We start from the raw sequence: 22,229 nt of genomic DNA on the forward strand, positions 1-22,229 counted from the left end.
TTTAATTTCTGTTGTGTCTGTTGTGATAGCACACATCTCATTTCTTATCCAGGTTATTTGCTTCCTCTCCTGTTTTTCTTTTGTCAGTTTGGCTAATGGTTTATTGATTTTATTGATCTTTTCAAAGAACCACCTTTTGGTCGTTAACTCTTTCAATTGTTTTTCTACTCTCTACTTCATTTAATTCTGCTCTAATTTTTATTTGCTCTCTTCTGGTGCTGGAAGGCTTCTTTTGTTGCTCTCTTTCTATTTGTTCAAGTTGTAGAGTTAATGCTTTGATTTTGGCCTGTCCTTCTTTTTGGATGTGTGCATTCATTGCTATAAATTGACTTCAAAGCACTGCTTTTGCTGTGTACCAAAAGTTCTGATAGGATGTGTTTTCTCATTTGATTCTGTGTATTTCTTTATTCCATCCTTAATTTCTTCTATAACCCAGTAGTTTTTGAGTAAGGTGCTGTTCAGTTTCCATGTGTTTGATTTTCTGTCCTTGCTTTTTCTGTTATGGATGTCTACTTTTATGGCTTATGGTCAGAAAAGATGCTTTGTAATGTTTTGATGCTTGCTTTATGGCCTAATATGTGGTCTATTCTCCAGAATGTTCCATGTGCTTTGGAAAAGAAAGTATACTTGGCTGCTGTCGGGTGAAGTGTTCTGTACATGTCTATGAGGTCAAGTTGGTTGAATGCGGCATTTAGATCTTCTGTGTCTTTATCAAGCTTCTTTCTGGATTGTCTTTCCTTCACTGAAAGCGGTATGTTGAAGTGTCGTATTATTGTGGAACTGTCTATCAATAAGTTATTGTATTTATTTCTTATGTTTGCTTACTGTGTCCTATCTTCTTGTTTTGTTTTGATATACCCAAATAGGCTGCTCGTGTGAGGTAGCTTAATTATTGGCACTTTTGAAGCTCCAATGTCCTGTCACCAGGTGGTTAGCACCATTACTAGGTATGTGAGCCCAGGAGTCTGTTTACTTTTCTTGTATGGATTCAGCTCAGGTGTCCAGATAGTTGGTCACCAAGTGTGTGGTGCAGGCTCTCAACTACAGTCCTAGGTGGGCAGGGGTAATTGATGTAGACACAGGTATCTGGCTGCAGTAGGGGGTCATGTGCTGAGCAAGGCAGGGGGCTGACAGCCACCCCTGTGTGTCCATTAGGAAAGCATGTCTCTGTTTCCTAGAGTGTGTATGTGGGTTGGTTTTGCAGCCAGATTATGGGCACCCAATGTTGTTGGCTTTAAGGACTGGGAGGCACCACTTTTTCTTGGACCCCTGTCACGTGTGGCTAGGTGGTGTGCGTGGAGCCACCAGTCCTCAGGCCCCTGATGTGGGTAGGTGAGGACCCTGCTTAATAGGCAGAATGGTGTCAAATGTCACAAACCTGCCTCTCTATCATATAGCTGAAACAGTTGAAGTTAGACTTCACATATATATCCTTTTGTTTGGTACTATGCTAATAAGGACCTATTCTGTTCAAATGAGCCCACACAAGTCTATGCGGGGGTGAAAGGCATTCAAAGTCTGTGGACCCATTATGCCTGTACCTAGGCAAGGGAGCTGGCAGATTATTTTTTCCGTTTGTTAATTTGTTCTCACTCCAAGGCCGGAAGACTGGCTCAGAATGCATAATGGGTCCTAATTCTGGCCCATGGACATGGCAATCTCTGAAGCCAGCTCAGATCCAATGCAAGGTGAGAAGGGGGCAGGTAAGTGGGAGAGAGATTTTTCCCAAAGGGGTGTTTTTTGATCTGTGCAGTAGGTTAGATGCACGTACTTATCTTTTGCCAGTTGAGCGCTGCTTTTCACTGATTCTGGAAATGTGAGTAGACTGTCCAACTCTCTGTGTCTCCTGATGTGGAAAATGCGCCCCAAATGTCACTGCTTGCCTCACCACTGGCGCCAGCTCATCCTACCCTGCAGGGCGCCAGTTCCCACTGGGTCAGGTCTGGTAACTCCTCACTGCTTCTGAACCATGTCTCCATCCCCATGCCGCTCGATCCAATTCCTCAACTTTACCTTTGATGCTCAGGGATTCTAGATTGTCATATATAATCAATTCACTTGTTTTTTCAGGTATTTGTTGTAAGAGTGACCACAGGAAGTGTCCTACTACTCCGCTATCTTGGCTCTGTCTCTTCCAGAATATCCAGTTTTAAGAAATCTTACCAATTAATTTTAAAAATCAAACAAAACAAAACAAAAAACTGAAAAGAGGATATCCAAATGATGTACATATTAGCCTCATCAGTAATTAGGAAAATGCAAATTAAAGCACAATGGTATGTATATATACAGAACCACCAGACTGACAAATATTAAAACGTCTGGCAAATGTCAGGGAATATGTGTAGCACTAGAACTTACACATTGGTTTCTTGCATTTTCATTTGGGTTTTGCCTTAGTTCAAGAGGGCACAGGAGTTCCACTGACACTCCTATACGATCAGATGTTCTAGTCCCACGGTCTCAACACTCTCCATATGCATGTCGTTGTTGTTGTTAAGTGCTGTCGAGTCAGTTCCAATTCATGGTGAACCTATGTACAACAGAATGAAACACCGTCTGGCCCCGCATCTTCCTCACAATCATTCTGTGTTTGAGCCCATTGTTGCAGCCACTGTGTCAATCCATCTCATTGAGGGTTTTCTTTTTCGCTGATCTTCTACTTTACCAAGCATGATGTCCTTCTCCAGGGGCTGTTCCCTCTTGATAACATGTCCAAAGTACATGAGATGAAGCCTCGTCATCCTGGCTTCCAAGGAGTGTTCTGGCTGTATTCTTCCAAGATAGATTTTTTTCGTTGTTTTGGCAGACCATGGTATGTTCAGTATTCTTCACCACACCGTAATTCAAATTCATCAATTCTTCTTCAGTCTTGCTTATTCATTGTCCAGCTTTCTCATGCATATGAGGCAACTGAAAATACCATGGCTTGAGTCAGGCACACCTTAGTCCTCAAAGTTACATATTTGCTTTTGAACACTTTAAAGAGATCTTTTGCAGCCTACTTCCATGGCATTGATTGTGGATCCAAGTAAAAAGAAATCTGCTGTTTGCATAAAGGTTACTAATCTAGGATTTCTTTTCAGTTGCCCATACTGGTTTACCACTGTTCCATTCTCTATCTACTATCAGTCTTCTTCCCATCACAATTTTTTTCCTGAAAGAGGAGTCTATATTTAATGTTAGCTCAGATTTTGCTGTCTTTCAGTAGATGAAGTGATTGCAGTAGTTTTAAACAGTTAAACTTTTGACTGCTAGCAGTTCAAATCCACTTATAAACTGCTTGGCAGTTCAAACCCACTCATAGATGCCTTGGAAGACAGGCCTGGAGATCTGTTTCTGAAAAGTCACAGTCTTGAAAACCCTATGGAGCAGTTCTACTCTGCCCCCATGGGGCCGCCATGAGTCAGAATCAACTCGTCAGTAAGTAACAATGACAATAACAGGATATAGGAGTGGACAGTGGTGGTTCAGTAGTGCTTCAGTGGTAGACTTCTCACCTTCCATACAGGAGACCTAGTTCAATTCCCAGCCCATACACTTCATGCACAGCCACCGCTTGTCTGTGAGTGGATGCTTGCATGTTGCTATGGTCCTGAGCAGGTTTCAGCAGAGCTCCCAGACAAATTAGGAAGAAAGCCCTGGCAATCTACTTTTGAAAACACCTTATGGCTCACTACAGTCTGTTCTGCAACTTATCATGGGATGGTGCAGGACTATTTCCTTTCTGTTGTGCATGGGGTGCTACAACTCAATGGCAGCTAACAACAACAACAGGATATAGGAAGAAATTGATGCTTCACTCTCCTACTTCTCTTTTGTCTTAGGCTTCAGGTGGTTTTCTTCTGGGACATTGGAGGGGCAATAAACTATGTGATTGAAGGAGTTTAGCAGAAAGTCATAGAATGATAGGAGAATCTCTGGAAGTGCAAGTAGCAGAAGGTAACTGGGGACATGTTGTACAGGGGAAGTCAGCTATAGACACAACCATGCCATGACAGAACTTGGTTCCCTGAGTCTCAGATGCCAGCCATCCCAAACAAGAAGGTCTCCTCTAGGGCAAATCTATTGGCCTAGAGCTGGGGCAACATGGTCAGAATCAGATCAGAGATGATTCCAAGACTGGTAGATTGTAGTAGAAGGTAGAGCTGATCTGAGAGTGTTAGGTGGGGCAAAGAAAGGAACAGACAGGACATTACAGTTCTTAGAATTATTCCATTGCCTTAAAATAGGTAGATGTTGGGGGCCTTAGATAATTACAACTATAAACCCCGTGTTTATCTTATTTGTTATTCACTGAATTCACTACACAATTAAGATGACAGTTGTCATTGCATTTTGATGTGGAAACTAAAGGCACTGAATGCTATTTCTGCTATGAGTCATAGCCATACTAGATTAACAGATGACTACCAGTATAGGAAGTTCTAGAATTAATTAAAGGCTCACATTCTGGTTGGATATGATCTCACTTTTAAGTATAAAATTAGGAATTAAAAGAAGGATCTTTAAAACTAATAAGTATAATTAAATTTTAAGTGAACTTCAAGAACGCCTAAATTCTGCAAGTGTTTCTAGCCCATAGAAAATTCACAAGGCGGGGCAGGTCACTGATCAACTACTTCCTTGAGCAGTTGTGTAGTTTTGCCAGCTGCCACTTGCTAGCCTTATTTTCTGAAAATTCCTCAGAGCCAAGAGTATCTGCCAAGAGGAGTCAAATGCTGCTGACGACCAGGAGTTGGATTTGTTACAAATGGAGGTACTCCAGCTGTCTGAATTTGCCAGCTCCATTGTTAGAGAAGAATGATAGATGGACCAAACATGTCCACCCTTGTAAACTGACAAAGTTTCCAACAGCTTAAAAAATGACAGGAAGCCAGGTTTCTCTGGCTAAGTCTTGGGTAGCATGCTACCTGAACCCTAGAATTAATTAAGGGAAGGCATGTTAAGAGGCTTTTTCCAGGGATTTCTGCCTTTCAAAGTAAAGGCAACAGCTCTTTCATTTGATTGGCCTGAGCATGATCTCTTTGGAACTATTCATACTGCAATAGTATTCCAGGGCACAGAGTGAAAATTCCAGGAATATTGTGCCATTAAAACTAATGTTCTTAAAGAATCCACTTGAGGCTTTTCTGATAACGATTGCTGCGGTTGGAGGACTTTTCTACTTTCTATCTTTCTTTATCCCCCTCTAACTTGGTAGGGGGCCATTTAAGGGGGCAAACTGAACTTTCAGCTCTTCAAATGCAAGGGTGATTCAATGTTAGAAAATTAATCAATGCGATACACTACATTAATAGAACAAAGGGAAAACGCCCACGTGATCATCTCAATTGATGCAGAACAGGCATTTGACCAAAACAACACCCAAATCCCTTAACACGATAAAGGGCATTTATGAAAATTCCACAGCTAACATCATACTCAATGGTGAAAGCCTGAAGGCTTTTCATCTAAAATCAGGAACAAGACAAGGATGCCTGCTTTCATCTCTGTTTCTCAGCATTGTGCTGGAAGATCGAGCTGGCACAATTAGGCAAGAAAATGAAGAAAGAGGGGGAAACGGTATCCAAATTGGAAAGGAAGAAATAAAACTATCTCTATTCGAAGATGACATGATCCTATAGACAGAAAATCTCAAACTTCACAAGAAAGCTACCAAAGCCAATAAAAGAATTTAGCAAAGTCACAAGACCAACACACAAAAATCAGTTGTGCTTCTATTCACCTGCAAGGAAGAATCTGAAAAGGAAATAGAGAAAGCAATACCACTAAGATAGCATCCAAAGGGGGAGAAAAAAAAGCTAGTAACAAATTCACCATTTAAAAGTTGCCTTTTTCTTGTTTCAGCTTGAGGCTAGTTGCTGTAAGCCTACTTTTCAGAGTTTTCACAGAGTTGAGACTACAGGTTTCCAATTGCTTTTCTTTGTGCTCATGTGGCACAGCCGGGATTTTAGACTTGCTCATCTTTGCACAATCCCCCTGAACTTTTTTTTTTTTTTGTGGTAAGACTACTATGTGTATAATCTAAAATAATCTAAAAAGGTAAATCAAATGACAAAATAGGCATTTGTTATATTAGCAGAAAGTTTCATCATAAATTCTGCACATAAAAATACATCTCCAATGTCTCCCAACTGTAAGAATTCATAGATGCTCCTAACATACCTCTCAAAAAGAAGAACGAGAAACGTTTTGGTTAAACAAATTCAAAATGAACCATTGTTTTACTCTCTTTGTTTATTCTGGAGTTCAAAGTTAGGATGGATTATAAACCATCATTTATGCTTTTAAGTATTTTGGTAACTTTTAAGTATCCTGATGCTGAGCTGCTTAATTATTCACCTACTTCCTAACCAATAATACTTTAATTCCTAAAACAGGTTTGATGTGTTTAGTTTAGCCTATAGGTTGATTTTTAAGGTATACTTTACTTTTCTGGACTTTTATTACTCCGTTAAAATGAAATAATTCGATCTAAAGCAAAGCAATAAACAAAAACTTAAATGTATTCCCACATGCCTATAATGGGCACAGACAGGAGAATGAGACTCAAAAAGTTAATTGTCTTTGTTGTGGAGAAAAAGGCCACAGACCCAATTTTAAACATGGTGCTACTTATCATCTGCCTGTTGGGAGAAATGAGGGAACTGGTCCCCAGCCAGAAGTCTATTGTATCTCAGTTCTTACATTCACTTTATGCATTCTCATTCTCTTTTATATTTGAGTATAACTGAAGAATCAAGAACATCCCATCTCTTTCTCCAACACCTACAACCCATACCCACCCCTTAGGAACTGCTTTGTGATCCACCAAGGAGAGAGGACCAGTACTCAAGTAACTTTCTACAGATTATTTGAAATGAAATGGCCTCTTTGTAAAGAGGTCAAATATATATTTTTGAATACAAGAAAAGTCATGGTATTTGTTCAGAAGAACTAAGGGGACTAGGACATTGAAGATTTGTGAGGAGATCATGATGTTTGTTCAAGGGAGTACAAATCAGGGTTTTTTTTTGTTTTTGTTTTTTGATAAATTCTGTTAATTCTGGAAAGCTTGATCTCCCTACCATCTAAAGGTTCTAAATGAAATTTTGGTGTAAACTGGTTCCATTGCTGGAACTCTTGAGAGGCCTCTGTGTGTTCAGGTGGGTTGCTGATCATCTTCTAGCTGGCTCCCGGTGCAGGAGAGGTCAACGCAGCTTCCAGGTAAAGATAAACTGCACATATTTGCCAACAGCAAACTCTCCTTAGAGAATTCCTCTGAGGAAGTGAGGGAGAAACATTGCTACTGCAACCTGTACATTAGAAACAACAAATACTATTTAATTAAAACAGAACTGCTTAGTTAACAGTAGTATGAAACTTACCATTTTGTAGTATTTGCACAAATAAAGGATGTGCAAATGAACAGTGCCTTTCTAAAATGTCTCTGTAATTTTTGTCAAATCACACTTTCCTTCACTTTTTTTCATTTTAAAAGAAAATTGGCCCTGAAACACCATCCAGACAAGAATCCAGATGACCCAACTGCTGCAGAAAAATTTAAAGAAATCAACAATGCCCACACAATACTTACTGACATGTCAAAGAGAAACATATATGACAAGTATGGATCGCTGGGACTCTATGTGGCTGAGCAATTTGGAGATGAAAATGTTAATACCTACTTTATGTTGTCAAGCTGGTGGGCAAAGGTGAGTCAGATCACTTTTTTTTAAAAAACAATTTTCCTGAAAGACCATGGAATTACTTACTCTCTTAGGCTCCATCTCAAATATAGTCTAACTTTGTTATTATCAAACTCTTGCAAATAAAAAGAGATAATGCTTCCATCAAAAGCTGTTATTTGAAGATCATTTTTGCTTTAGCTCATCAAATAATTATGAAATACAGCATGACTTAAAATACTTCTAGTCATTAATTATATCTGGGTTTGGAGCTTCAGGTTAATTCTGACTGCCCTCCCTTCTCCCATAATGACTAATTAAAAACTGACTCATTGCTCAAAACCAAAAATAATTTATTAGTGTGACAACTGTTTGATAAATAATAAATGAATGTAGAATAAATTTAGCCATGTCCTTAACTATCCATAGCTACAACAGCAGTAACAATCCTTGGGATTAATGCGTGGTCAGTGTGTCACAGGCTCACATGGAGCCTGCTGTGAGGTGATGGAGATGGAAAAGAGGGGGAAAAGGTGAGAATTAAGTAGTTGAGGACAGAAAGCTGGAGAAAGACAGAGAGAGTGAAAATGGATATCTGTCAGTAAAAAGGCAACATTTTTAAGGACTTTATGCACAAAGAATTGACTTTTGTCCAGTAAATTTTGTTTGATTTCCTAGGGAATCCCTAGTATAAGTATGTTTGGTGATGGTTTTATATTTGTGTATGTTTTAATATCTTTGCCTTCTTATAAAAGTATGTTTACATATGCACCAGACATAGAGTCCATCAGCATTTTTGTTTTTAAATTTTTATTGAGCTTTAAGTGAACATTTAAAATCAAGTCAGTCTGTCACATATAAGCTTATATACACCTTACTCCATACTCCCACTTACTCTCCCCCTAATGAGTTAGTCTGCTCCCTCCTTCCAGTCTCTCCTTTCGTGACAATTTTGCCAGTTTCTAACCCTCTCTACCTTCCTTTCTCCCCTCCAGGCAGGAGATGCCAACACAGTCTCAAGTGTGCACCTGATACAGGTAGCTCACTCTTCGTCAGCATCTCTCTCCAACCCATTGTCCAGTCCCTTCCATGTCTGATGAGTTGTCTTCGGGAATGGTTCCTGTCCTGGGCCAACAGAAGGTTTGGGGACCATGACCGCCGGGATTCCTCTAGTCTCAGTCAGACCATTAAATCTGGTCTTTTTATGAGAATTTGGGGTCTGCATCCCACTGATCTCCTGCTCCCTCAGGGGTTCTCTGTTGTGTTCCCTGTCAGGGCAGTCATCGGTTGTGGCCGGGCACCATCTAGTTCTTCTGGTCTCAGGATGATGTAAGTCTCTAGTTCATGTGGCCCTTTCTGTCTCTTGGGCTCGTAATCACCTTGTGTCCTTGGTGTTCTTCATTCTCCTTTGATCCAGGTGGGTTGAGACCAATTGATGCATCTTAGATGGCTGCTTGTTAGCATTTAAGACCCCAGACACCACATTTCAAAGTGGGATGCAGAATGTTTTCATAATAGAATTATTTTGCCAATTGACTTAGAAGTCCTCTTAAGCCATAGTCCCCAAACCCCCGCCCTTGCTCTGCAGACCTTTGAAGCATTCAGTTTATCCCGGAAACTTCTTTGCTTTTGGTCCAGTCCAGTTGAGCTGACCTTCCGTGTATTGAGTATTGTCCTTCCCTTCACCTAAAGTAATTCTTGTCTATGAACTAATCAGTAAATAACCCTCTCCCACCCTCCCTCCCTCCCCGCCTCGTAACCACAAAAGTATGTGTTCTTCTCAGTTTATACTATTTCTCAAGATCTTATAATAGTGGTCTTATACAATATTTGTCCTTTTGCCTCTGACTAATTTCACTCAGCATAATGCCTTCCAGGTTCCTCCATGTTATGAAATGTTTCACAGATTCGTCACTGTTCTTTATCGATGCGTAGTATTCCATTGTGTGAATATACCACAATTTATTTAACCATTCATCCATTGATGGACACCTTGTTTGCTTCCAGCTTTTTGCTATTGTAAACAGAACTGCAATAAACATGGGTGTGCATATATCCGTTCTTGTGAAGGCTCTTATTTCTCTAGGGTATATTCCGAGGAGTGGGATTTCTCGGTTGTATGGTAGTTCTATTTCTAACTTTTTAAGAAAACGCCGGGTAGATTTCCAAAGTGGTTGTGCCATTTTACATTCCCACCAGCAGCGTATAAGAGTTCCAATCTCTCTGCAGCCTCTCCAACATTTATTAGTTTGTGTTTTTTGGATTAATGCCAGCCTTGTTGGAGTGAGATGGAATCTCATCATAGTTTTAATTTGCATTTCTCTAATGGCTAATGATCGAGAGCATTTTCGCATGTATCTGTTAGCTGCCTGAATATCTTCTTTAGTGAAGTGTGTGTTCATATCCTTTGTCCACTTCTTGATTGGGTCGTTTGTCTTTTTGTGGCTGAGTTTTAACAGAATCATATAGATTTTAGAGATCAAGCACTGGTCGGAGATGTCATAGCTGAAAATTCTTTCCCAATCTGTAGGTGGCCTTTTTACTCTTTTGGTGAAGTCTTTAGATGAGCATAGGTGTTTGATTTTTAGGAGCTCCCAGTTATCTGGTTTCTCTTCGTCATTTTTGGTAATGTTTTGTATTCTGTTTATGCCTTATATTAGGGCTCCTAACGTTGTCCCTATTTTTTCTTCCATGATCTTTATCGTTTTAGTCTTTATGTTTAGGTCTTTGATCCACTTGGAGTTAGTTTTTGTGCATGGTGTGAGGTATGGGTCCTGCTTCATTTTTTTTGCAAATGGATATCCAGTTATGCCAGCACCATTTGTTAAAAAGACTATCTTTTCTGCAATTAACTGACACGGGTCCTTTGTCAAACATCAGCTGCTCATATGTGGATGGATTTATATCTGGGTTCTCAATTCTGTTCCATTGGTCTATGTGCCTGTTGTTGTACCAGTACCAGGCTGTTTTGACTACTGTGGCTGTATAATACGTTCTAAAATCAGGTAGAGTGAGGTCTCCCACTTTCTTCTTCTTTTTCAGTAATGCTTTACTTATCCGAGGCTTCTTTGCCTTCCATATGAAGTTGGTGATTTGTTTCTCCATCACATTAGAAAATGTCACTGTAATTTGGATCGGAAGTGCATTGTATGTATAGATGGCTTTTGGTAGAATAGACATTTTTACTATGTTAAGTCTTCCTATCCATGAGCAAGGCATGTTTTTCCACTTAAGTAGGTCCTTTTGAGTTTCTTGCAGTAGTACTTTGTAGTTTTCTTTGTATAGGTCTTTTACATCTTTGGTAAGATTTATTCCTAAGTATTTTATCTTCTTGGGGGCTACTGTGAATGGTATTGATTTGGTGATTTCCTCTTCGATGTTCTTTTTGTTGATGTAGAGGAATCCAAGTGATTTTTGTATGTTTATCTTATAACCTGAGACTCTGCCAAACTCTTCTATTAGTTTCAGTAGTTTTCTGGAGGATTCCTTAGGGTTTTCTGTGTATAAGATCATGTCATCTGCAAATAGAGATAATTTTACTTCCTCCTTGCCAATCCAGATGCCCTTTATTTCTTTGTCTAGCCTAATTGCTCTGGCTAGGACCTCTAGCACAATGTTGAATAAGAGCAGGGATAAAGGGCATCCTTGTCTGGTTCCCGTTCTCAAGGGAAATGCTTTCAGGCTCTCTCCATTTAGAGTGATGTTGGCTGTTGGCTTTGTATAGATGCCCTTTATTATGTTGAGGAATTTTCCTTCAATTCCTTTTTTGTTGAGAGTTTTTATCATAAATGGGTGCTGGACTTTGTCAAATGCCTTTTCTGCATCAATTGATAATGTCATGTGGTTTTTGTGTTTTGTTTTATTTATATGGTGGATACATTAATGGTTTTTCTAATATTAAACCCGCTTTGCATACCTGGTATAAATCCCACTTGGTCGTGGCGGATTATTTTTTTGATATGTTATTGAATTCTATTGGCTAGAATTTTGTTGAGGATTTTTGCATCTATGTTCATGAGGGATATAGGTCTATAATTTTCTTTTTTTGTGATGTCTTTACCTGGTTTTGGTATCAGGGAGATGGTGGCTTCATAGAATGAGTTAGGTAGTATTCCATCATTTTCTATGCTTTGACATACCTTTAGTAGTAGTGGTGTTAACTCTTCTCTGAAAGTTTGGTAGAACTCTGCAGTAAAGCCATCCAGGCCAGGGCTTTTTTTCTTGGGAGTTTTTTGATTACCATTTCAATCTCTTTTTTTGTTATGGGTCTATTTAATTGTTCTACTTCTGATTGTGTTAGTTAAGGTAGGTAGTGTTTTTCTAGGAATTCATCCATTTCTTCTAGGTTTGCAAATTTGTTAGAGTACAATTTTTTGTAATAATCTGATATGATTCTTTTCATTTCACTCGGGTCTGTTGTGATGTGGCCCTTCTCGTTTCTTATTCGGGTTATTTGTTTCCTTTCCGGTATTTCGTTAGTCAGTCTGGCCAATGGTTTATCAATTTTGTTAATTTTTTCAAAGAACCAGCTTTTGGCTTTGTTAATTCTTTCAATTGTTTTCCTGTTCTCTAATTCATTTAGTTCAGCTCTAATTTTTATTATTTGTTTTCTTCTGGTGCCTGATGGATTCTTTTGTTGCTCACTTTCTATTTGTTCAAGTTGTAGGGACAGTTCTCTGATTTTGGCTCTTTCTTCTTTTTGTATGTGTGCATTTATCGATATAAATTGGCCTCTGAGCACTGCTTTTGCTGTGTCCCAGGGGTTTTGATAGGAAGTGTTTTCATTCTCGTTGCATTCTATGAATTTCTTTATTCCGTCCTTAATGTCTTCTGTAACCCAGTCTTTTCCCAGCAGGGTATTGTTCAGTTTCCAAGTATTTGATTTCTTTTCCTAATTTTTCTGTTATTGATTTCCACTTTTATGGCCTTATGGTCTGAGAGGATGCTTTGTACTATTTGGATGTTTTGGATTCTGCAAAGGTTTGTTTTATGACCTAATATGTGGTCTATTCTAGAGAATGTTCCATGTGCGCTAGAAAAAAAAAGTATACTTTGCAGCAGTTGGGTGGAGTGTTCTGTATAAGTCTAGGAGATCAAGTTGGTTGATTGTAGCAATTAGGTCTTCCATGTCTCTATTGAGCTTCTTACTGGATGTCCTGTCCTTCTCCGAAAGTGGTGTGTTGAAGTCTCCTGCTATAATTGTGGAGGTGTCTATCTCACTTTTCAGTTCTGTTAAAGTTTGTTTTATGTATCTTGCAATCTTGTCATTGGGTGCATAAATATTTAATATGGTTATATCTTCCTGGTCAATTGTCCCTTGTATCATTTTTTTTTTTTTTAATGTCCTTCTTTATCCTTTGTGGTGGATTTAAATTTAAAGTCTATTTTGTCAGAAATATTGCTACTCCTGCTCTTTTTTGCTTTGTTTGCTTGATATATTTTTTTCCATCCTTTGAGTTTTAGTTTGTTTGTGTCTCTAAGTCTAAGGTGTGTCTGTTGCAGGCAGCATATAGACGGATCGTGTTTCTCAATCCAGTCTGAGACTCTCTGTCTCTTTGTTGGTGTGTTTAGTCCATTTACATTCAGCGTAATTATAGATAAGTATGTGTTTAGTGCTGTCATTTTGATGCCTTTTTATGTGTGTTTTTGACAATTTCATTTTTTCACTTACTTTTTGTGCTGAGACATTTTTCTTTGTAAGTTGTGTGTTCCTCATTTTCATAGTATTTGACTTTGTGTTTGCTGAGTCGTTACATTTTTCTTGGTTTTTATTTTGAGTTATGGAGTTGTTATACCTCTTTGTGGTTACCTTAATATTTACCCCTATTTTTCTAAGTAAAAACCTAACTTGTATTGTCCTATATCAACTTGTATCCCTCTCCATATGGCAGTTCTATGCCACCTGTATTTAGTCCCTCTTTTTGACTATTGTCATCTTTTACATATTGACTTCAATGATTCCCTGTTTTGAGCATTTTTTTCTTTTTAAAATTAATCTTAATTTGTTTTTGTGATTTCCCTATTTGAGTTGATATCAGGATGCTCTGTTCTGTGACCTTGTGTTGTGCTGGTATCTGATATTATTGGTTTTCTGACCAATTTCCTTTAGTATTTCTTGTAGCTTTGGTTTGTTTTTTGCAAATTCTCTAAGCTTGTGTTTATCTGTAAATGTCTTAATTTTGCCTTCATATTTCAGAGAGAGTTTTTCTGGATATATGATCCTTGGCTGGCAGTTTTTCTCCTTCAGTGCTCTCTATATATCATCCCATTGCCTTCTTGACTGCATGGTTTCTGCTGAGTAGTCTGAACTTATTCTTATTGATTCTCCTTTGTAGGAGACCTTTCTTTGATCCCTGGCTGCTTTTAAAATTTTCTCTTTATCTTTGGTTTTGGCAAGTTTGATGATAATATGTCTTGCTGATTTTCTTTTTGGATCAATCTTAAATGGGGTTCGATGAGCATCTTGGATAGATATTTTTTCATCTTTCATGATGTCAGGGAAGTTTTCTGCAAACAGATCTTCAACTATTCTCTCTGTGTTTTCTGTTATCCCTCCCTGTTCTGGGACTCCAGTCACACGCAAGTTATTCTTCTTGATAGAGTCCCACATGATTCTTAGGGTTTCTTCATTTTTTTTAATTCTTTTGTCTGATTTTTTTTCAGCTATATTGGTGTCAATTCCCTGGTCCTCCAGATCCCCCACCCTGGATTCCAATTGCTCAAGTCTGCTCCTCTGACTTCCTATTGTGTTGTCTAATTTTGTTGTTAATCTTTTGGATTTCTGAATGCTGTCTCTCTATGGATTCTTGCAACTTATTAATTTTTCCACTATGTTCTTGAATAATCTTTTTGAGTTCTTCGACTGCTTTATCAGTGTGTTCCTTGGCTTTTTCCGTAGATTGCCTGATTTCATTTCTGAGGTCATCCCTGATGTCTTGAAGCATTCTGTAAATTAGTTTTTTATATTCTGCATCTGGCAATTCCAGGATTGTATCTTCATTTGGGAAAGATTTTGATTCTTTAGTTTGGGGAGTTGTAGAAGCAATCATGGTCTGCTTCTTTCTGTGTTTTGATATCGACTGCTGTCTTTGAGCCGTCTCTAAGATATTGTAGTGATTTATTCTATAATTGCTCACTGAGTCTTATCTTGTTTTGTTTTCTTTCAGTATACGTAGATGGGCTACTAGGTTGCGCTGCCTTGATTGTTGTAGCCCTTGAATCACTTATGTCCTATTACCAGCTGGTTTGGGCTGTTACCAGATATATAAGCCTGAGTCCATTCACTATTCTTGAGTAGAATCTGATTTTGGGTCATCAAGTGTATGGTGCAGACTGTCATCCATCTACCTAGAGAAGCAATGGTGATGGTTGTGTGCACCAGATTGTAGTAGCAGCAGGGTTTCACACTCCGGGGCGGGGGGGGGGCAGGATGCTGACAGGCTTCCCCCAAGTGCCAGTGAGGTAGGTGTGTCTCTATTCCCAAAGCACCTTGGTGGATGGGCTGTGCAGCTGTACCTTAGGCCCCCAATGCAAGTACCTCTACAGATTGGTAGGTGTCACCCTCCTTAGACCCCCGAGGCAGGAGGCTAGGTGGTCTGGGGGGAGCTTCAGCCCTCAGTTCCCTGTTCTGGGTCAGTGAGGGCTCTGTTGAATACGCAGAGATATCAGACCTGGGAAACTTGTCTTTCCAGTAATCTGCTAAAACAATTACAGTCAGATCCCTATCAGAATTGCCTTTGCATTATAATAACCACCTTGTTCCCTGTACGGATGAAAGCTCAAGACTGTGGATCACATATGTTTGGCTGGAGCTGGTTCTGTGTATTTAGTCCAATTAGGGAAGGATTTTTGGTCCCTGGGTTTTTTGTAGCTGCTTCTCTCAGGCCAGGAGAATGGGTTAGGAAAAGATTAAAAAAAAAAAAAAAAAAGGAAAGAAAAACCGCAGCGCACTTCTCTCTCTGGCTCAGGAAATTCCAATGTTAATGAAGCCGCCTGGGAAGGGGAGGGGAGGGTTCAGATAAATAGGAGAGAGTAGTACCCCAGAATATAGACAAAGTTACTTATCTTGCTTGGGATGACTGTTTTATCTGAGATTCCTGAGGGGCGCGTCGAATGTGTGTGCTGGCTGGGTAGAGATTGCCCCTGAGGGTCAGGCCCGTGACCTGTGCTTGCGCTGTCTCAGAAGCTGTGGTCAGTTCCTCTGCTCCCAGTCCAAAGCCCAGCGTCAAGGTTCCCCGGCTGGGATGCTACACTTCAGGCTCCAAAACCAGTAGCTGCCTCCCGGTGACTTCTCCTTGTGTCAGCCACGTTGCTGCGCTGCCCGTGTGCACTGGCTGGGCTTCCCCCGAGGTCACTTCTGGGGGCTACAGCTGCATCCTGTGTTTGTGCTGTCTCAGGATGCCGTGCTCAGCTCCCCTGCGCCCAGTTCAAAGCCTGGCGCCAAGGTTTTCTGACTAGGACACTGGCTCCAGGCTCCAAAAACAGTCACTGCTTCCCCGTGGTAGTTCAGTCTCAGTCTCCGTCACTCAGGTCAACTCTTTAGATCTGTGTTTGATGGTCAGGGCTCGTAGATTGTCATGTATGTGATGAATTCACTTGTTTTTCTGAGTCTTTGTTGCAAGAGGGATCCGAGGTAGCTTCTACCTAGTCAGCCATCTTGGCCCCGCCTCTTCCATCAGCATATTTTGTGGACAGTTTGCTCCACATTCATATGGATAATAATAATAATAATAGAAACAAATAGCCACAAAGGCAAGTTTCATATCCAATAGTATTCGGATCGGTATTTTCTTCCACTGAAATGCATCTTGCTACATTGAAGAGTTTCATTTATGCAGGAAAAGAGAGAACGTATTTTTGTACATGAGCGTGGAGACAGAGTTTATAACCTAAAGCCTCATTTGCTGTTTGTAACAACCAGCATTCTTTTTCCTGAGGATACCTGGGGTCCTTCTGAAATCTTCCCTTTCCCCTCCTTCTCAGTTGTTGAAGACTTGGGAAGCAGAAAAGTTCCTACCAAGTGAAGGTGGAACTTGGAACGAGAGTGCACATACTGACGATGGTATTTACGATGATAGATTGAATGTTCATATCACAATATAGGCTTTTTTGGGCTCGCCTGGGAACTTAACCACCAGGTATGATGTTCTTTCCATGGGAAGGGACATCAAGAGTACCAGATAGCTGCACGCTAGCACCTAATTGTATATTAGGGTCTGCTCACGGAAAAATGAGAATAGGCTTTCTTACCCAGAACGTTGACACAATTGACTAAAATTCACATAGACTAGCAGAATCTGTCCACTAGTGCAAGACATATTCAGAATAATTCCTGATGTGAATATTTAAAAATATGTCCACAAAAAGTACACCTTGCCTTTTTGCTTATACCAAGTCCAATCGCATGACCCATTAAAGTGATCTGGCTCATAGCAATCATTTATTAAACATATTACCTGAACGAATCAGTGTGCCATCAAAAATGTATTTAAATTAACTCCAAACAACCAGAAGGAAGGAAATAATAAAAATTAGAGCAGAAATCAACAAAATTGAAAACAGGGATACAATACAGAAAATCAATGAAACCAAAAGCTTGTATTTTGAAAAGATCAATTAAATTTATAAGTGTCTAGGCATACTAACCAAGGGGGTGGGGACAAAGAGAGAGATAAGACACACACACACACACACACACACACACACAATGCATTTAAAAAATAATAGACTTGTGCCTGGTACTGTTCCTTGTTGTTGTTAGTTGCTATTAAGTCGATTCCAACTCATGGTGACCCCATATGTGCAGAGTAAAACTGTTTCACAGTGTTTTCAAGGCTGTGACCTCTCGGAAGCAGATCTCCAGGCCTGTCTTCCAAGGCGCCTCTGGGTGGCTTCCAACCTTTCAGCTAGTAGTTGAGCGCTTAACTGTTTGCACCACCCAGGGACTCCTAATACTATGATAAGCATCGTAAGGGATTAAACACGCTTATTTCATGCAATAAGCAGACAACCCGGTAGGGATAGTTAAAAATAAAACTATATGAAGGACAAGAAAATTTTCAGAGTAGAGAGCAGCTTAGGAATTGGATAGAGAAGGGAGGAGCATCTGGGCCAGGGCTCAGGAATATTGCACAGGAGGGTTTTGGAGGCAGTTGGTGAGGAGAAGGGTCTTGAAGTTTTGTTTTCAGAACAATTTATCTAAGGCTACGAAAACATAGAGTATCCACCATGAAGAGATTAGATGTGTCAGGGTTGTAACTAAAACTTCACCACCCCAAGTCACCCCTGGGCTCCACCCACAACCAGGACCAAGTCAAATAGATGGGGTCCTGGGCCAGGACCATCAACATGAAAGATTTCTATCATGAATTATTAAAGAACTTTACACATACCTAGGTGGTCTTTATCTTCTTGCCCTCTGGAACAGACAAAAATCTGCATTTGGATTCAAAGACTTGTGAGCCACTTTCTTTGTGTTTCAAATCAAATAATATATTTTTAATAAAATTACAAATTGATTTTCCTGGATTCACAAAAAATTCCTTATAACTTCAGGTTGGAGGAGTCAAGAGAGTTTTTTTTAAATCTCTAGCTAAGTCAAATTAAGCGAGTGTGATGGATTGGATTGTGTCCCCCCAAAAATGTGAGTCAACTTGGCTAGGTCATAATTCCTAGTATTGTGTGATTGTCCATCATTTTGTCATCTGATGTGATATTCCTATGTGTTGTAAATCCTACCTCTATGATGTTAATGGGGCAGGATTAGAGGCAGTTATGCTAATAAGGCAGGAATCAATCTTGAGTCAATTTCTTCTGAGATATAAAAGAGAATCAAACAGAGAGACAGGGGGACCTCATACCACCAAGAAAGAGGAGCAGGGAGCACAGAGCGTCCTTTGGACCCGGGGTCCCTCCACCAAGAAGCTCCTAGACCAGGAGAAAATTGAAGACAAGGACTTTCCACCAGAACCAATATGTAGAGAGAGAAAGCCTTCCCCTGGAGCTGGTGCCCTGAATTCGGACATCTAGCCTCCTAGACTATGAGAATATAAATTTCTGTTTGTTAAAGCCATCCACCTGTGGTATTTCTGTTATTGAAGCACTAAATAACTAAGACAGTGAGCACCTTTTTTTTGTTAGTGGGGAAATCCTGGTGGAGTTTACTAGAAGGAACAAATTGTTTATCTATTCATTACTTTATACATTCATTAACTCAGCTGGTATTTTTTAAGTGTCTACCATATGCTGGGCACTAAAGTCTTAGGTAGAAGGGACTCAAACATGAATAACATATAGTTTTAGCCTAGACTATATTAGCTCAAGAGTCCTGTTGGGACAATGGTTAAGAACTCTGCTGCTAACTGAAAAGGTAGGCAATTTGAACCCACCAGCTGCTCCAAGGAAGAAAGATGTGGCAGTCTGTTTTTGCTTCCCTAAAGATTATAGCCTTGAGAGCCCTATGAGACAATTCTACTCTGTCACATGGGATCATTTTGAGTTGAAATCAGCCTGACTGCGCCTAGCAACAACATATCAGCTCACAGTCTAATGAGACAGATCTCAAACTGATCAATGTTCTAAGGTGTTAGCCAAAAAGGTGCATGCAAAAGTTTGTGTAGCATACAATCGGGGCACAAAGGAGGGAGTAATTGTTTTTTAGGAAGGCCATGTGGGGTGCTCAGGAAAGACATCATAGAAGGGAACTTTGAGATAAGTCTTAAACACTGAACAGGTATTTGTTGGAGTCCCTGAGTGGTGCAAACAGTTAACTCACTCAGCTGCTAACCAAAAGGTTGGTAATTCAAGTCCTCATGCAAATGGCCTGACAATCATTTCTGAAATCAGTTCTCCTTTCACAGACATGGAGTTGCCATGAGTCTGAGTCGACTTGCCAGCAACTGTTTTGTTTTTAGATATTTATTAGGGAATGGGAGGGGGTCATCTATGCAGATGAAGCCACAGGAAAACAAAGTTGGTGTGGAAAAAGATTGTACGTGAGGGAGGCCAAATCCCTGAGACCTCGCGTTGTGATAGGCGCTGGGGTCTGACCTGAGAAACAGGAGAGGCACTGCATGGCTTAAGCAGAAGACGTGCTTCAGAAAGCCACTCCAGGGACAATGTACAGGGTGAATTAGAGGGGGGCGAGGAGGGCAGAGGCCAGGCTGCTGAAGTGTGCAGATCTGAGACAGTGAGGATCTGTGTTAAAGCCCTATTGGCCAGGACGAGGGAAGAGGCAAGAGACGTCAGAGGAGAGAAACTCTGCAGGGCTTGGTGACTGATAGGAACATGGGAATGGTAGGGGAGATGACAGAGAGCTCTTCCGTGGTGGGAATGATTCAGTTCCCTTGGGCAGAGAGGCTTGGCTAGCTCATTTGATCTGCAGAGGTTTTTTGTTTTGTTTTTCTCTCTTCTTAAGAATGATGACAGTAGCTTAAGAATATAGAAGAAAATGTCAGACTTCATCATTTTGGCTTCCATTCATTTCCTCTGGTTTAACTTGCTAAGCAAAACTTTATGAGACATTTGTTTCCAAGGAAACCAAAAGGCTAGCTCCTTGCATGGAGTAAAGATGACGGTGAATATATGATTCGAGGGGGAACTGTGGATGTCTGCAGTCTCTGCAGTCCCATGTACCCACTGGAGCTGACTTGATTTCTAGAGTTCTCCCTGACCCCTGGCCCTGACACCATTCCGCTTTGCCTTTGTTTCCCCCCAGACCCTGTTTGTCATCATTGGCCTCCTGACAGGCTGCTATTTTTGCTGTTGCCTGTGCTGCTGTTGCAACTGCTGCTGTGGACGGTGCCGGCCCAAGACATCGGTGCTGGAAGAGGACTTCTATGTGTCCCCAGAGGACCTCGAGGAGCAGATCAAGACCGACATGGAGAAAGGTGGAGTAAGATGACAGCAGGGGAGTGGGTGTCCCCCCCCGCCAAAGGCCTGGCCAAGCACTAAGTCCCACAATGACGGTTATCACTCAAGGGCGAGAGAACCAACAATCAAATGGGGGGATCCCACAGACTGCCAGGTTCGGTACCTCTTTTTGGAAGGACAAAAGGAAAGATACCTTTACCAGGCATAGAGAAAAGTGGGACCTGACACCTTTACAGAAATCACAATATATGCAGATCACAAAGTGAAGAGAGTGTGAATCATGGTCTACTTAGAAGAGCGTGATCACTGGGTTCAGGGAGGATGCGGGACGGGTGTACCCTGGGGCAGGAGAACTAGAACTAAAACAATTTCCCTAAAAGGAGCATTTCAGCCTGTTACCTTAGGATCTGTATTGAATCAGGAGACCTGGTGGCATAATGGTTAAGTGGTCAGCTGCTAACAGAAACGTTGGTGGTTCGAATCCACCCAGAGGCTCTGTGGGAGAAAGGCCGCCGATCTGCTCCTATAAAGATTACAATCTAGAAAACCCACTGGGACAGGTCTACTCTGTCACATGGGGTCACTGCAAGTCAAAAATTGACTCAACAGCACCTAACAACAACATTGAATCAGAAGGGAATGGACATCAAGTAAAGTCCTCAACCCTTCATTTTCCTTCTACTTGATTCCTTAATAATGAATTTTGGTGGGAAGGGTGCTCCTCTTTCCCCTGAAATTCAACATCATTCTAAATCCACACACTTGGGGATCCCCACACCAGCACCAAGAATATTGCCCCATTTAAATGTCACTATTAGCTTTGCTAATGGAACACTGGTGGCGCAGTGGTGAAGAGCTATGGCTGCTAACCGAAAGGTCAGCAGTTTGAATCCATCAGCCTCTCCTTGGAAACCCTATGGGGCAGTTCTACTCTGTCGTATAGAGTTGCTATGAAACAGAATCAACTAGACTGCAATGGGTTTTGTTTTGTTTTTCTTGGTTTTTATTGGCTTTGCTAAACTGCCTCCACGTGTGTATCTGTGTGTGTGCAGGGCCATGGCATATTACTTGATTCTTCAAGTTCATTCTACCCAGAAATGATACAGAAAAAACAAAAAATGTAAAGAAAGATGGAATCTGGCAGAAGTCACAACACCAGGATACACTTTCTGTTCTTGAGTAGTGCCTTTGATTAAACAAGCTGAGGCCAAACCTGCCATCATTCCCGCCCCCTCTTGCAGCCATAACCCCGCCAACATTTTCTCCTGTGGAATGCATCATTATACTGAATTACGGCCTGTATCACTCAATCCCAGAGGAACTTGGACAGCCAAATAAAAGAATTACTTGATGATTCAGACCCAATTACCAAGTGGCCTATTGTTGTCAGAACTGTCAAAATATGGAATGAGGCACTTCTCTGGGCTGCTCCATTTTCTGATTCTTTTGAACACAAAGAAACAGGAATTTCATGACATGAAGCACCAGAGGCTGTTTAAAGCTTTTACACACCTTTTATTCCCTATCAAATGTGGTACTAAATAATATCCAGTTATTGCCCACACGGATTCTGAGTTGAAGGGAGAAGTCTTTAGTTGTGTGAATCGTACTGAGTCCCAGACTCTTTCAGGCTCCGGAAGGTCTGAGAGGACACAGGGTTTTCCTGCACCCTGTCCCATGGGGACTACT

The 22,229-nt window shown here is 40.6% G+C and overlaps 1 protein-coding gene across 1 annotated transcript in view; it reads left to right on the forward strand.

The window, feature by feature from the left end:
* Nucleotides 1–22,229, forward strand: part of DNAJC5B (DnaJ heat shock protein family (Hsp40) member C5 beta) — a 157,823-nt gene that overhangs the window by 125,479 nt on the left and 10,115 nt on the right. The window contains exons 5-6 of the mRNA XM_003408329.3: nucleotides 7,484–7,697; nucleotides 20,386–20,557. Of these exons, the coding sequence (XP_003408377.1) occupies nucleotides 7,484–7,697; nucleotides 20,386–20,557 (386 nt within the window). The remainder of the gene's footprint in view (nucleotides 1–7,483; nucleotides 7,698–20,385; nucleotides 20,558–22,229) is intronic.

This window comes from Loxodonta africana, chromosome 14 (genome assembly GCF_030014295.1).
Source record: "Loxodonta africana isolate mLoxAfr1 chromosome 14, mLoxAfr1.hap2, whole genome shotgun sequence".
Lineage (NCBI taxonomy): Eukaryota > Metazoa > Chordata > Mammalia > Proboscidea > Elephantidae > Loxodonta > Loxodonta africana.